The sequence below is a fragment of the Pseudonaja textilis genome, chromosome 8 (genome assembly GCF_049901715.1).
Source record: "Pseudonaja textilis isolate UNSWEBS1 chromosome 8, rPseTex1.2, whole genome shotgun sequence".
In the NCBI taxonomy this organism is placed as follows: Eukaryota; Metazoa; Chordata; class Lepidosauria; order Squamata; family Elapidae; genus Pseudonaja; species Pseudonaja textilis.
The window spans coordinates 40,097,660-40,112,204 of record NC_141997.1 but is presented as its reverse complement, the minus strand read 5'-3'; the positions used below and the strand labels follow the sequence as shown (position 1 = coordinate 40,112,204).

Below are 14,545 nucleotides of genomic sequence, written 5' to 3'. Positions count from 1 at the left end.
GGGTTTTGCTCCATTTCTTGCCACGGTTGTGGCAAGTGAATCACTGTGACTGTTCAGTTAGTAACACGGTTGTTAAGTGAATCTGGCTTCCTCCATCAATTCTGCTTGTCAGAAAGTCGCAAAAGGGAGACTTCCTGTTTGAGCTTCTTCGGAAACAGACTGAAGCCTCATCTCTGCGGGGTTTCGATCCTTGCTCGCCACTGGAGCGCTCCGCGCTGGCTGGTTTCGGGGCTAAGCCATCCCGTAGAGATGGAGGAGGGAGACTGCCTGCAGGGTTCAGGAGAGCCACATCTCTCCTCCCCAGCTGGCCATTGCTCCCTTTCCTGAAGGCGGTTGTAGCGGTGGTCAGAAATGGCCACCACAAAGAAGAACTCGACTGGAAAAGAATGTGCAGGAGGAAGATAAGAAGAGAAAGTTTTGGTTGATCGGGTCAAACAGTAAAAGCAACAATTAAGGTACCCTGGAATTGAAACTATTAAAAAAAACAATAACATTGTTCCCTAAAAATTTTAAGCTGCGAAGGAGAGAGAAAAGGGAAAAGATTTGGTTTTTTTTCTCCTTTTCCTATACTGACAGCTAAGAGACTTAAGCAAGAAATTGGGAAAAAATCCACTTTGACATCAATAGGCATTTAATGCTGAAAATAAAAAGTCAAAGGGATAATAAAGATTTCTGGATAATCAAAAGCTTTTGAAAACAGGAAAGGAGAGAAAAAGAATAAAAGGGCAGGATCTGGGAGGGAGGAGACTGCCTGGAATTAAAAAGTACTTACAGCAAAATCTCAACAAGACTTCCAAAAGAAGTCATTTTAACTGAAACATTGCAACAAAAATCCCAGGAAGAGAAAGTGGAAAAAGAAATAAGAAGAAACAGTTTGGGACTATTTGGATTACTTGATATCTCTGGGTTTTTGGTTGTTGTATTTGAAGGACTAAAATCAATCGGGTGGTTGTTTAAAACTGTTTAAAATGGCTCCACTTTTAGAAGAACTGAAAATGGAACTTAAAAAGTACAAAGAAGATGCACAAGAAGGGAAAGGTTCTTTTGGCTATGTATTTCAGTTCTTAGAAATGGAGATTTGGAATTATGAGAAACAACAAGAAATGCCTGCAGAACAAGAAGATTGCGACAAAGAAGAAGCCATCTTTAATGAACAAATAATCTTAGTTGGGGGAAAAAAAGGAAAGAGGGGGAAAGAGAATGGAAAGTTTAAGATTGGGAAAAACAACTCAAAAAAAACCATAGAGTGAAAAATAAGTATAAAATCAGAAAGCAACAGAAGAGGGAAATGCAGAAGAGAGGATTAGAAGTAGAGAGACAAGGGGTTAAAAAGGGAAGGGAGAAGATGAGAGGGAAGAAAGAAAGGAAAAGAAGTTATAAAGGACAGAAACAAAATATAGAGAAACAGGGCCCATTTAGAGATAATGGGTGAAAATTTAATGGAAAAAGGGATTGTGCAAAGGTACATAAGATAGTATTGTTATATTAGAAATAGAAATAATTTGAGAAAATATGCAACAATGTATGATTAAAATGTTTGATAAAATAGCTATTGTAATTCGGTGGAATGCTTGTCAATAAATAAATGTAACAAAATGAATATTTCATGATTTACAAAACATATGTGAAGAGAAATAAGGGAAAAACTAATTATGGAGATTATACGTGTCTTTAAGGAAGTATGATATTTAATTGAAAAGAAATGTTAAAGATGTTAAGATTTTAATGATTATTAATGATAGAACTGAATTGGAATGGAATGAGGGTTTATAATTACATATATTTATAATTCTTCTTTTAAAAAAGAATATAGTGTGTATTATAAGAATGTACCAAGCAGAATTCGATTGGAAGTTATGTATTAAGTATTATATTGAAGGTCATAACCTTAAGGTATTTATTGAAGTTTAAATAAGAGTTGAATGGATGTAATTAAAAGATATAAAGGTGTCATACTCCAATTAGTAACCACAGGAGAAAACTTGTTTTATGAGAAAAGATAATATGAAATTGAAACAGAACAGACAAAAGTGTAAATATAATGATTTGAATTGAGATGAGATAATCAAAATAAAATTGAGAAAATTAAAAGAGGGGAAAAACTATATAGAAAATGTAGAATAGTATAAGATATGGAATAGAACACAAAAAGGAGCATGAAATTGAGTTTTGTGTCTGTATAAAGAAGTTCAACCCGGGACCATGCTATTTTCAAAAAAGATGTTTTACTTGTATTTTGTATGTGTGAAAACCCAAATAAAACTTTATTTAAAAAAAAAGAAAGAAAGTCGCAAAAGGTGATTGCATGACCCCAGGATGTTGCAACCATCATAAATACACGTCAGTTGCCCAGCATCCAAATTTTAATCATGTGACCTTGGGGGGTCGTGCAATGGTTGTGTGAAAAACAATCCTTAGTCACTTACTCCAGTGCCACTGTACCTTCGAATAGTCACTAAATGAATGGTTGAAATGAGGGATCCTTGGTGCTCCCTGAGCTTGTTTGTTTTCTTGCAGACATTTCATTACCCTAACTAGGTAACCTCATCAGTGCTAGTAAGCTTACACTAGCCGATGTGATCCTAGTTTGGGTATTGAAATGTCTGCAAGAAAATAAGCAAGCCCAGAGAGCACCAAGGATCCCTCATTTCAACCCTGAGGTGCAAATATTCTCCTTTATTGGAATGGTTGTAAGTCAAGGACTACCTGTATTCAGATATCTGTGAGGTTTTCCCTACAGTGGTGGCTGAGGAGAAGATAAGAGCTTCTAAAGAAGGGATTGGATCTAAAGTGAGAGTGAAGAGCAAATGCTTGATACCCTTTCTCAAACATTAACCCCCCCAAAAAGACACTGGCATTTACTCACACATAATGTAAACATATACAGGAAGAGCTAGACTGTCAGCAGGCAAAGTTCCTGGTATGGAAGAGAAAATGCTATGCTATCACCACATAATACTCTACTCACATAAAGTGCTCAACAATTCATGGCAAAACAAACCAGGAATATTCCAAGTGTATTTTAAGGGCTGGTGTTGCATTTTCTCCCAGTTAAAGTGACAGGGGAAAGGAAAGATTTTCTTAGAAAAGGATTTCTCTGCTTCCCCCGATCCCATGCATTTCCAGCTCAGTTTGTCAAATCTGTTATCTTTTTTTACAGAATCACATGCAAAGACATATTTAACGTATCTTATAGTTTGGCTTTTGGCTGTGCAAGAATGCAAAGGAAAAGGACTAAAAAAGTAAAAAAGGGTTTGATTTCCTTTTCAAAGCAGCAGAGTGTGTGTGTGTGTGTTTTCCGCAAGTCTTGTAAGCATGGAAGTTCATACTTCCACTAGGCCTCTACCAAACTACAACTGATCCTTGCAATGTGATCAATAATCTGGTTATCATATGAGCTATTCATCACTCGGATTGGGTATTCCCATCAAGGCAACAGTTCACAAAAGTTATCTAAGTTTGTGGGCCAAGGGTAAAGAAGCAAATTAAAAATACGGGGTAAGATCTCTTAAGCTGAAATATTTTCCTTTCCTCTCTATTCTATTTTATTTTCTATTCTAAAACGGTATCATCTTGTCAGAAATGCTCACAATAGTCTATTGTTTACAAAGACTCCATGAGAGTCATATAAACTGAACCAGTGGATAGCACGAATCAGAATTTGAAGGCTACTTGCATCTAGAGTGAGCCAACCAAATCAAATTCAATTCTTCTAAGATTGAATTGCTTTTTGTCAGTAAACAGTGAAAACACTCTTGGTAGCTTTCTGGATGGATTCACAGGTGGCTTGTGATCTTGGGAATTATGCTAGAGTAAATCTTAGTATCACAGCTTCTGGCAGGAAGCAGAATTATCATCACCTAATATTTTAAGAAGATAGCACTAGAAACCTAAAGAAGTACCCCTGCCTCTGAAGTTCTACATGCTGTCGTGTTTATTTTCTGTTACAAATGGATAGTTGACATTGTAATTCAATTTCATCTCCTCTTACTGTAGCTCGAGCACAGGTCTGAAGGTATTCAGAGTTTCTACTTCAGATCTGCACAAGATTTCAGATACACAATAATGGAAATCCATTGCAGTGTCTCCATGCTGTATTTCAAGAGGAGGAACAACTATCCTGTCCAAATAGATTTTTGAAGAGAAGAGGGGAAAAAACAACCATCTGTTCTAGGCATTGATGGAGATGATGTCAAGCATACGGATCCCTGCACTTGTAAACAGCAAAGTCTAATCTATACCACGGTAATCAGAAGAGCATCCTTGAACCCCCAAAATGTTAGCTGGCTTCTTAATTGCAAATATACTATTATTATTTTTTTTGGCTGAGGAATGTTTTTAAATTGTCTACTGAGGAATCCAAAGACCTAAGCCTAAAGACTTCCATCACATACTCTCTGATGAAGCCAAGGTGGACAGAAAGGATCCACATAGCCAAAAATGATCTTCTACTTTCTTTTGTTTGTGGATTCTCTCTCACGTGTTATCACTTTGAAAATGCTTCTCGAGGTTTATTTCCGTCAAGTAGAGCTTGCCGAGGTCTCTAGAAATAATGGGTGGTAAGCAGTAGACTTGGGAATCCTATGACTCAAGAAGAGGAGAAATCTAACTACTCGGTCTCCACAGCTAGCCCAATGGCACTTCTACTGATATCTGCAGGTCCTTGATCTTCAAAGGGATGTCATCTGTGGTTTCCTTCAGGTACCACAACCACCAGAAACAGACATGAGGGATATTTGGGGAAGAAGAATGTAGAGAGATCTGTGTGGACTGTTTAAAAACAGCCATGCTATTCTCAAGGCTGAACCCAATTGTTAAGTTGAAGTCTTTATTCCGTAGTGTTTCTTATTCTGAAGATTTCCTACTGTCACCTTCAGTGGGAGAAGGTCAATTTGTTTCAGGATTGGTTAGAACGGTCAGATTTCTGGTGCTCCCAATTAAAGATGAAAAAGCTTCAACAGAGTTATACCACATGTTCTGTTTACAGAGAAGATTAAGAACTCTTTGAAAACAGGCAAAATGTTTTAATGTAGTCTAACTCTGAAGGACCAGGGCTGAATTCCTTTCTATTATATAGAAAAATGAATGGAACAAACAGCTTGAGCATTAACTCAATTTATCAGCATTAATCCCGATTAGCTTAAAAAAACCACTTTTTCAGAATCTATTCTCAACTTTTATGGAATCCTACTATGGAACAGAATGGAATATGAAGAAAAGATCTGACAAACAGAATAAAAGAGCTGGAAGGGACCCTGGGGAGGTCTTCTAGTCCAAGGCCCTGCTTAGGCAGGAAACCCTACACCACTTCAAACAAAGGGTTAGCCAAGCTCTTCTTAAAAATTTCCCGTGTTGGTGCATTTACAACTTCTGGAGCATTTACAACATCTTATAGAATTTAGTAAAACTCCCACAATATTATGAAGGAAAAAAAAATCAACTAATTATCATCTTTGAAACCAAAGTATTGCCTTCATTCATCAGTGCTTCAGTTTCAAACCACAGCTGAGTAATAACTGCAAAAAACCTCGTTCACCAACATTCAAGATGAAACAATACTTACGAGAAATTTCAACTCTCACGAATATTATATGAGTTGAGAATCCTTCCACTGAATTCAACTCAATATATATTTTTAACAATTATCCATACCACAAATCATAAACAAAAGGCCAGGGAGACAATCCTTACTAATTATAGGTAAACCTCACATTTGGTTCCATGTGATGGAGAGCTGACATAGCGGTAAAGGAAAGTGAAGGTGATACGCAGTGGATAGCAGTGCAACTGAGGTGGTGATAGCAATGGCGCAGCTTCGAAATGGAGAGAGGAGGCAGGAAAGGCTGACAGACTTACTCTGAAGCTGTGGCTGAGGTTGCTGGAAGGGAAGGGACTGTCCAAACACAAATGGGCTGTGGATTAGGGAAGAGGGAGGATTTGCAGCTTGATCAAAGATGGAAGGAGCTGGGAGACTAGGCCGTGACTGAATGGAATTCAATAGGGCGCTCAGTTGGTCACCTGCAGTGGGCAAAACAGTTAGAACTACAACCTGTTACCTTCAAAAAGGGCAATAAAACGTTCATTTGACCCCAGTAAGGCCTGCTGCAATCCGCCATCTTGAAATTAAGAACTATTCTGTTCGCAAGGCATTAGTATGAGATGATGCAGCGGTTAACCCATATTTGGTGGAATCATGAGCAGTTTGACCAAATACTTTAGCAAAACCCAAAAACATGCAGAGATTATCCTTTTATAGGTTAAGAACAAGACTGTAGCCTGACCTTGAAACAAGCCCAAATACTATGATTGTCTGAAGAAAGACTTTGGAAATCAAAAACAAATAAATAGCCAATGAGAGGGAGGAGGAAAAAAACAAAAATAAATTTATTTAGAATACATAAAGCAGAGAGAATGGTGGTTCCTATTCTGAAGAATACCCCAACCTACCCCATCCTCCATCTCATCAGGCTATTGCCGACCCTCCTGATGGCTCCTAAGCTGTCCCTGGAAAATATCTGAAGGAGAAGGAGGAGGAGGAGGGTGATATAAACCACCTCTGCTACCGCCATGAGTATTATGGTATGGCAATCTGTAATTTAATATATTTCAGGCAGATCCCTGGGATACACAAATGACAGAGACTGACATCCTTTTGTGCAGCTTAGGACGCTGAACAGCTGTGATCAGTTTCAAATGTATTATTAGCAGTATATATTTTTTAATAACTTTCATGAGTTTCTCCTCAAAAAATAAAGATTTTCATAGACTATCGATCATTGCAGAGCACCTTAAAAATCTTTCCCATTTGATTTCAAATAGGAAATATTTTGGACTTGCCCAAATGGACTCATTGAGAGTGCTCTACGTTTGCTAATATTAACTAACATTAAAAAAAACAGTCCCTTTTTGGTAACAATTCCATGTATTCTATTCTAACAATTCTATGGAGATTCCATGTATTCTATTCTAACAATTCTATGGAGATTCTCAATCATCTAGGTCATGGTCGTCTCAAAGGTGTTTCCCCCCCACCCCCCCAAAAAGGCAAGTGGATTTTCTTCTTGGTGTTTCCTTTGAAAATGTTTCACTTCTCATGTAAGAAGCTTCTTTAGTTCTGAAGAACTGAAGTGCAAGAAACTGCTGAAGAAGTGAAGAAGCTTCTTGGATGCGAAGCGAAACATTTTCAAAGAAAATACCAATGGCCTTTTGGAGAAAAAAATATCTTAGGGACAAATTCCATGGATAAAATCTGCAATCAGAATTGAATGCCAAGCAAGAGGCAATATGTTCATCTGTAATAAGTCCTCTGAATTTTTCAACTTTCCCACTGCAGACCTTCAGAGTCTCTCACGCGGCTAGCCTATCCTGGAGCTGCATTATTTCAAAGATAATTTTAATATTGCCTCATTCAAATTTCCAAAAGTGTCCACAAGATAACCCTTTTCCACCAGGGAGGTAGAATCTTCTTGCTGCAGAAGGCTGGGATGAGATAATTTTCTATGCACCTATGTGTGACTTCATCTATCATTTTATTACTGGAAGAAATTTTAATTACTTTAGTGCTGATTGGGCATTTGGCATATTTCTGTTAATAATCCTTTTTGTTTCTTAATTTTCAATCCAATGTAAATTGGGTTTAAAAAGGGTTTCTGGGGGAGAGATATGCAAATTGCCTTCATCTTGATAAATCTTAATTCTGATTCAGATCTTACTTCATCATGGGGAGATTCCTGATAGGCCCCATTCACCTTCTCTGGCAATACTTAAATGTACACTAAAGAAAATACCATGTCCAAACATTCAATCTAGTAGATAAAGAGACTTCTAATAACACTGCAATACATCAAAATCACCTTTCCCTTGGAATGACAGTCAAGCAATAATCTTGCAGATTCCATTAACCTCTCCAAGAGATCTTCCATCAACACCTAACAAAAGGTTGCCTAATGAAAAATTATCTCCTTAGAAGATCAATTATAAGAAGGTGAGGAAATCAATGCCCGACAGCCTATTTGTGAAATGACACCTCCATGTGTAGGCTGAAGAAATGCTATCTGAATTATTAGGTGGATTTACTCAGTTACTTTCAAGAAGACGAATGCCTAAAAGACACAAAGAGAATCTTTGTATTTTGAAGTCTCACTTGAATGGATACATTTGGAGAACAAGTTGCCATTATAACTTGATGTGATCTAGATAGAAAGAACTTAATCCATGATAAGAATGATTAACGATTATCCCTGCGAAAGCCGCCCATCCTTCATTGCAATTCTAAACATTGCCAAGGTGGAATTTTAGCTAAAGGCACTGATGATGTTACTTAGTTCGGTAAGGAAACGTCTGCAAGAAAACAACCAACCTCAGAGAGCACCAAGGACCCACAGTTAAAAGGAAAATTCTGCTTTAGCAATAGATACCCAAGTCACGGTCTAAAACTAGAAACAGGAAAGGGCTATTCAAAGCTGCTGTCTTCAGGAACCTACTCATGTGAAGAGAAATATTCTTGTCCGAAAATAAGGGTGTGCTAGATTTGCCTCCCCTATCCCAATTCTCTCCCATACTGGTGAGATAGGGAAGGGAACATGTGAGCCAAATCAAGAGAGCTTGATTTTGATCTCTGAAAAGGTTCTAAGACATCATTCTTCTTGTTTTATTTCACTTCTTTTAGGCCTGGACATTTGTATGTCTTTGGTCATTTCAAGCAGCAGTCCCGAGTTTGCAAACTGACAGCAGCGGTGGGAGGGGCAGGATTGGGACCCCTGATCACTGGTCACTGGTTCTTAAGTCTCTAGCTTCGTAACCTTAGTCAGTATTACGTGTAATCAATTATAACAGAGTGACATATATCTATCACTTTGATGGACTGAAAGGTTCTTGGGAGCTGGCCTTTCAAAGCTCAGGTTCCGAAAATGGAATGGATATTCTAAGCGCCATCTTTCTGCTGCACTAAAGGAGATGATAAGAAGAGGGCTGAATGTTCCCACCATGAGGAACCGGAAACAGATTTCAAGCAGATCTGCAAAATTAGTTTGTCTGTAAGGAGAGGCCAGGGAAGGGTATAAACTGCTTTTTCAGTAAGGGATCTTCAAGTCAACGTGCCAGTTCTTCCTCCAAGAATTTCTTGGCTCGCTATAATGATGGGATGAGGATTATCCCCTTCAAATGGCGTGAAGCCACATCCATTTTTTCAGTATATTTAGGTGCAATAAAGCCAAGAACGGAACTACTGAAAGGATTTTCATTTTTTGTTGAAATACAGAGGGTCCTCCCCCCCCCAAAAAAAAACCTGTACAAGGAAAAGAAATGATTCAAGAAGATATATAACATTAATGAACACCTGGTGCAAAAATACCCTGGATCAGTCCAGTAAATATATATATATAAAATTTAAAAAAGAGATATGAATTAATGTAGTGGAAGGGAAACTAGGAAAGAAGACCATAAATTCTTGGTGTTTATCACACAAAAAATAGGAGAACATTTTAAAAATAAGCTTTTTAATATTTTGATCTAAGTCCAGCTATTCCTTCAAAGCAGTAAGTTCAGATTATGGTTAGCATAGCATGCACTGGAAGATAAATTTCTAGCTATAGAAAAATTAAATTTATAATCCAGCAAACATTCTACTCATTTCACCTTTACTCATTTTAAATTCTGTGCTCTCAAGCTATATGCATTGTATTCATGGGCCCTGGATATCCTACTCTAGTTTTATAAATCTAGCTACTAAAAATGGCCTAAGATACATCAATACCTGGAGTCACTAATGTGTAGCAATCAGTTGGAATTGAACTTCTCTCCTGCAGATAACTGGAAGAAGTGTTTTTATCTAGTTTTCACTGGAAAGCTGTGAAACACCCAGGTCCCGGCTTAAAATGTCCCCTTTTAAAACGTGTGCCAGAACAGATAACACTGGCCTTGTGGCTCTGGGGTAAAGTCAGCAGCTCAGGGAAGAGCCATTCACGGGAGCACAGAGGGAAGATGGCCTCTTCCATGCAAAAATATATTTCCTTCTAGAAAGTACAATCTGCCAGTCCTGGATTGGGAATGCTTGCAATTTACCTTGTAGGGGTGGAGGGGTGGGCAACATAATAGATGATAGATAGAAAGATAGATAGAAAGATAGATAGATAGATAGACAGACAGACATTACATAGGTGATATAGAGAAATAGATAGAAGAGAAAGAGGGGAAGGGAAGAAGGGAGGGGGAGGGAGGGAGGGAGGGAGGGAGGGAGAGAGAGAGAGAGAGAAAGAGAGAGAGAAATCCCACAGTAACAAAAACAATTTTGAGGGGAGTTTTAAATTATTCCAGATTTCCTGAAATTAACGTACACCGTAAAGTAGAAGAAGCAACTGTACGAATAAACTGAACTTTAAAATTATGGTCTTATTTATTCATTGTAATGTTTTGTACAGCATTTTTATTTGAATGTAAGCCACAATCTAGAGTCGCCTTGGTGAGATGGATGGCACAGAAGATTAGGTAGAAGATAGATAGATAGATAGATAGATAGATAGATAGATAGATAGATAGATAGATAGATAGATAGATAGATAGATAGATAGAGATAGGTAGAGGGAGGGAGGCCGAGATGAATGGATAAATGGTTAATGTTTTATATCATTTTCTTGTTGATGCCGCTCAAGAAAGAGTAAAGTGTGATCTTTTGTTTTGATTTGGCCTTTGGAGTCAAGGCTATTTATTTATTTCATATTGCTTAAAAATCAATATTTGGTCTCTCCCAAAGAAGCTAGAGGCAGAACACAAAATACTTCCTCCTCCAGGTTTTCCCTATTACAATAATCCTATGCAATTGAGGTGACAAAATGACCGGTCCATAGTTACTCTATAGTTGAGGGCAGATTTGAATTATGGTTCATTATTTTACAACTAAAGATTAATCGGAATAAACACGTTTTTTCAAAAAAGCTAAAACTCTTCTTCCGCTCAAGCTCAGGTCCTGGTAACTCATAGATACCTTTACGTAGTTTTCAGCGTGACGTTCTAAAAGGGGCTTATTTCTAGTTCTAATCTACAGCCCTGACTTCTGCTAGCCTTCAATCCGAATGCTAACCAGTTGCAGTGTTGCTCAACTTTCAGGATCAACCGTGGCCAGCTAGAGGTGTGGCCAGCTAGAGTCATCCTCATCGTGATTGTTCTGACATTTCTTCTGATTAAAAAAAAAAAATGCAGAGAATATATTAAGGTAAAGGTTCCCCTTGCACATAAGCGCTAGTCATTTCTGGTTCTAGGGAGTGGTGCCCATCTCTGTTACAGAGCGGAAGACCCAGTGCTGTCCAAAGATGTTTCCATGGTCATGTGGCCGGCATGACTAAATTCTGAGGGCGCATGGAACACTGTTACTTTCCCACCAAAGGGGTCCCTATTTTTCTACTTGCAATTTTTTACATGCTTTCAAACTGCTGGGTTAGCAGAAGCTGGGACAAGTAACGGGAGCTCACTCCGTTATGCGCTAGGGATTCGAACCGCCGAACTGGCGACCTTTCTCATCAACAAGCACACCGTCTTAGTCACCGAGCCACCGCGTACCTTCTGAGAGTATATTAATGCAGCTACAGATCCATAAGAAAGACACTCGCTAGTCAAAGAAGGCACACAGGAAATATCCTGGGGCAGGGTTTACCTTTGTGGTTTCCAAGTCCGTAGTCAAATCCTTGGTCATTACTGCAGCTTGTCCCTCTGTGGAAAGTTTGCAGCGAGAAGGGGCTTGGTGGAGGAGTCTGGCCATTCTGATCAACAAGAACTTGCTCTGTTTCAACAAAGAAATAAGTCAAAAAAAAAGAGAGAGAAAAAAATAGCCCAATCCTGGTTTAGAACGAACTGATCACATCTGTGTGTGTCAGCATGGAATGTTGACATCAAAAGAACCTTGTAATACTTCTTTATACCAGGGGTGTCACGCTCGGCTTCATTGAGGGCCGCATCAGGGTTGTGTTTGACCTTGGGGGGAGGGCAGCTGGGGGGGTGGGCGTGGCCAGGGTAAGCGTGCCAGCTTGATGTCACTCGTGTCGGGGGCTCCTGTGGCCTGAGTGCTCTGTCAGAGGAAAAGGGCCCGCAAGTTCCATTTTTGGCTGGGATGGGCTCCTGCACGCCGTCTTCCGGTGAAAACGGAGCTTGGGAGGGCTGCGCGTGGACCTTGCAACAGGGGTGGGATTCCACTGGTTCGGATTGGTTCCACAGAACTGGTTGTTATGATTCTGCACAGTTCAGAGAACCGGCAAATCGTTTCCCTGGCTGGCCCCACCCCTCTCTGCCCTCCCCTCCCTTATCGTGCATGTGCAACATCGCGTGCACGCCCGACATTGCTGACTGCATTCTTCCCTGCCTAGTCACTCCTTAAGGTGTTTCTTCCTCCCCCCCCCCGACAATCAGCTGTTCCTATGATCAACTGATTCCCCTTGCTGTCTTACTGCTTTGTCCAGGAGGCTTCCCCGAGGCCCAGGAAGGCAAAAAATGGAGCGTGGGGAATCCTGCTCTTAACTAAAGGTGTAGGAACGTATTCCGAAACCATTTTCAGTACAGGCAGTCCTCGTCCTATGACGCACAACTGAGCCCAAAGTTTCCGCTGCTAAGCAAGACAGTTGTTAGGTGAGTTTTGCCCCAGTTGTTAAGGCAATCCCTGCAGTTGTGAAATGCCTAACACAGTGAATCTGGCTTCCCCGTTGTCAGAAGGTTGCGACCTGTCATAAATATGAACCAGTTGCCAAGCACCCAAGTTCTGATCACGTGACACTGGGGATGCTGCCACAAGTATGTGTGGAAAACAGTCTTAAGTCACTTTTTTCAATGCTGCTGTAAGTTGAGCAGTCACTATACAAATGGTTAAGTTGAGGACTATCTGTAATGCTAAACACAGGCATGTGTGTATGCCACACACAAACACACACAGACACACACGCATAGAGCCTTCTTGTTATAAAATAGTTAAAGACTTTGGTCTCCTCTTGGTGTTGGGTGTAAAGAGGACTATGAAAATATTTACATCCTCACATCCCGGACATAATTATATTGACTGCTTCCTAGTATGATTCCATTGCTTATTGTACCCTTTGACTATCATTAAGTGTTGGACCTTATGATTCTCAACTCTTGACGAATGTATCTTTTTTTTTATGTACACCAAGAACATTTGCACCAAGACAAATTCCTTGTGTATCCAACCACACTTGGCCAATAAAGAATTCTATTCTATGAACTGTTTCAACTCCTTCTCTCAAAGTGACACTATAGATCACTGCACACCAGAACAACTAGACACAAGGCCAGTTTTTTCCCCGAACGCCATCACTCTGCTAAACAACTAATTCCCTCAACACTGTCCAACTATTTACAAAGTCTGCGCTACTATTACGGTTAATCTTCTCATCACTCCTTATCACCTATCCCCTCCCACTTGTGACTGTATAACTGTAACTTTGTCGCTTGCATCCTTACGATTTATATTGACTGTTTCCTAGTATGATTTGATTGCTTACTGTACCCTATGACTATTATTAAGTGTTGTATCTTATGATTCTTGACTCTTGACGAGTGTATCTTTTCTTTTATGTACACCAAGAGTATTTGCACCAAGACAAATTCCTTGTGTGTCCAATCACACTTGGCCAATAAAAGAATTCTATTCTATTCTATTCTATTCTATTCTATTCTATTCTATTCTATTCTATTCTATTCTATTCTATTCTATTCTATTCTATTCTATTCTATTCTATTCTATTCTATTCGGTGCTTAGCTCTAAAGCCCTCAAAAGGGGCAGCTTCGCAAAAGAAACAAACGGGGACACTTGCCATCTTCGTGACGCAGATACTGGTTCCCGCCTCTGTCTCTAGCCAAAGACCAGGCCTCCCCTTCGTCACTTTCACAGAATTCCACCATGCTGTTCTTGTCCATCCGCACCCAGGTCCCTTCCGAATTGGTCACCTGGCGTGCACAGACACAGGAAGGAGGGTCAGGATTTAATTCGCTTCTTGCTCTGGGTCACAAGAGGCAGCAAAACGTTTCCGTGCATGAAAAGAAGCCTTTTTTTTTTTTCCCTCCCCCAGTCAGAGAACGTTTTCCCAGTTAATTTCCAAAGAATAAAGAATCATAATAATAATAAAAATTTTAAAAAAAGAGTGGCATGCATTTACAGAAAGCTTGAGATTAGTATTTTGAACAGATTATACCCTTAAATAAGTGCAGAAGAAGAAGAATCGGGTAATTTAGAAAAGTTCTGTGGCAGTCCTGATTTCATTTCATTTCATTATTATTTTTTTTGAAAGCTTGAAACAGAGAAAGCCTGAAAAGAGATCCCTGGGAACTGCAGAGTCCCAAAGCGCTATTATACGTCCTGGATGCTCTTTGAAACAAACAGCATGACACACTACATCCTCACGCCTGTTGCAAGAGAAGAAGACCGAAGCATGCAAAAGCGGCATCGATTCCAAGGAGTCCAGATCATTTTTGTGGCACCCCCGCAACAACAACAATGCATTAACGAAGTCTGCAAGAGAACAGCTTGCTGTTTGGGGTTGCTTTTTT

At 39.5% G+C, this 14,545-nt stretch overlaps 1 protein-coding gene across 6 annotated transcripts in view; it reads right to left on the bottom strand.

Moving 5' to 3' along the window:
- The window catches only part of MYCBP2 (MYC binding protein 2), a 134,793-nt gene that overhangs the window by 41,129 nt on the left and 79,119 nt on the right, over positions 1 to 14,545 (bottom strand). For 4 of the 6 annotated variants that reach the window (XM_087938006.1, XM_087938007.1, XM_087938009.1 and 1 more), the window contains 3 exons: positions 13,813 to 13,945; positions 11,648 to 11,773; positions 5,857 to 6,018 (listed from right to left, as the gene is read on the bottom strand). In XM_087938006.1, the coding sequence (XP_087794132.1) occupies positions 5,857 to 6,018; positions 11,648 to 11,773; positions 13,813 to 13,945 (421 nt within the window). The remainder of the gene's footprint in view (positions 1 to 5,856; positions 6,019 to 11,647; positions 11,774 to 13,812; positions 13,946 to 14,545) is intronic. The other 2 variants (XM_087938008.1, XM_087938010.1) reach the window with 1 other exon arrangement.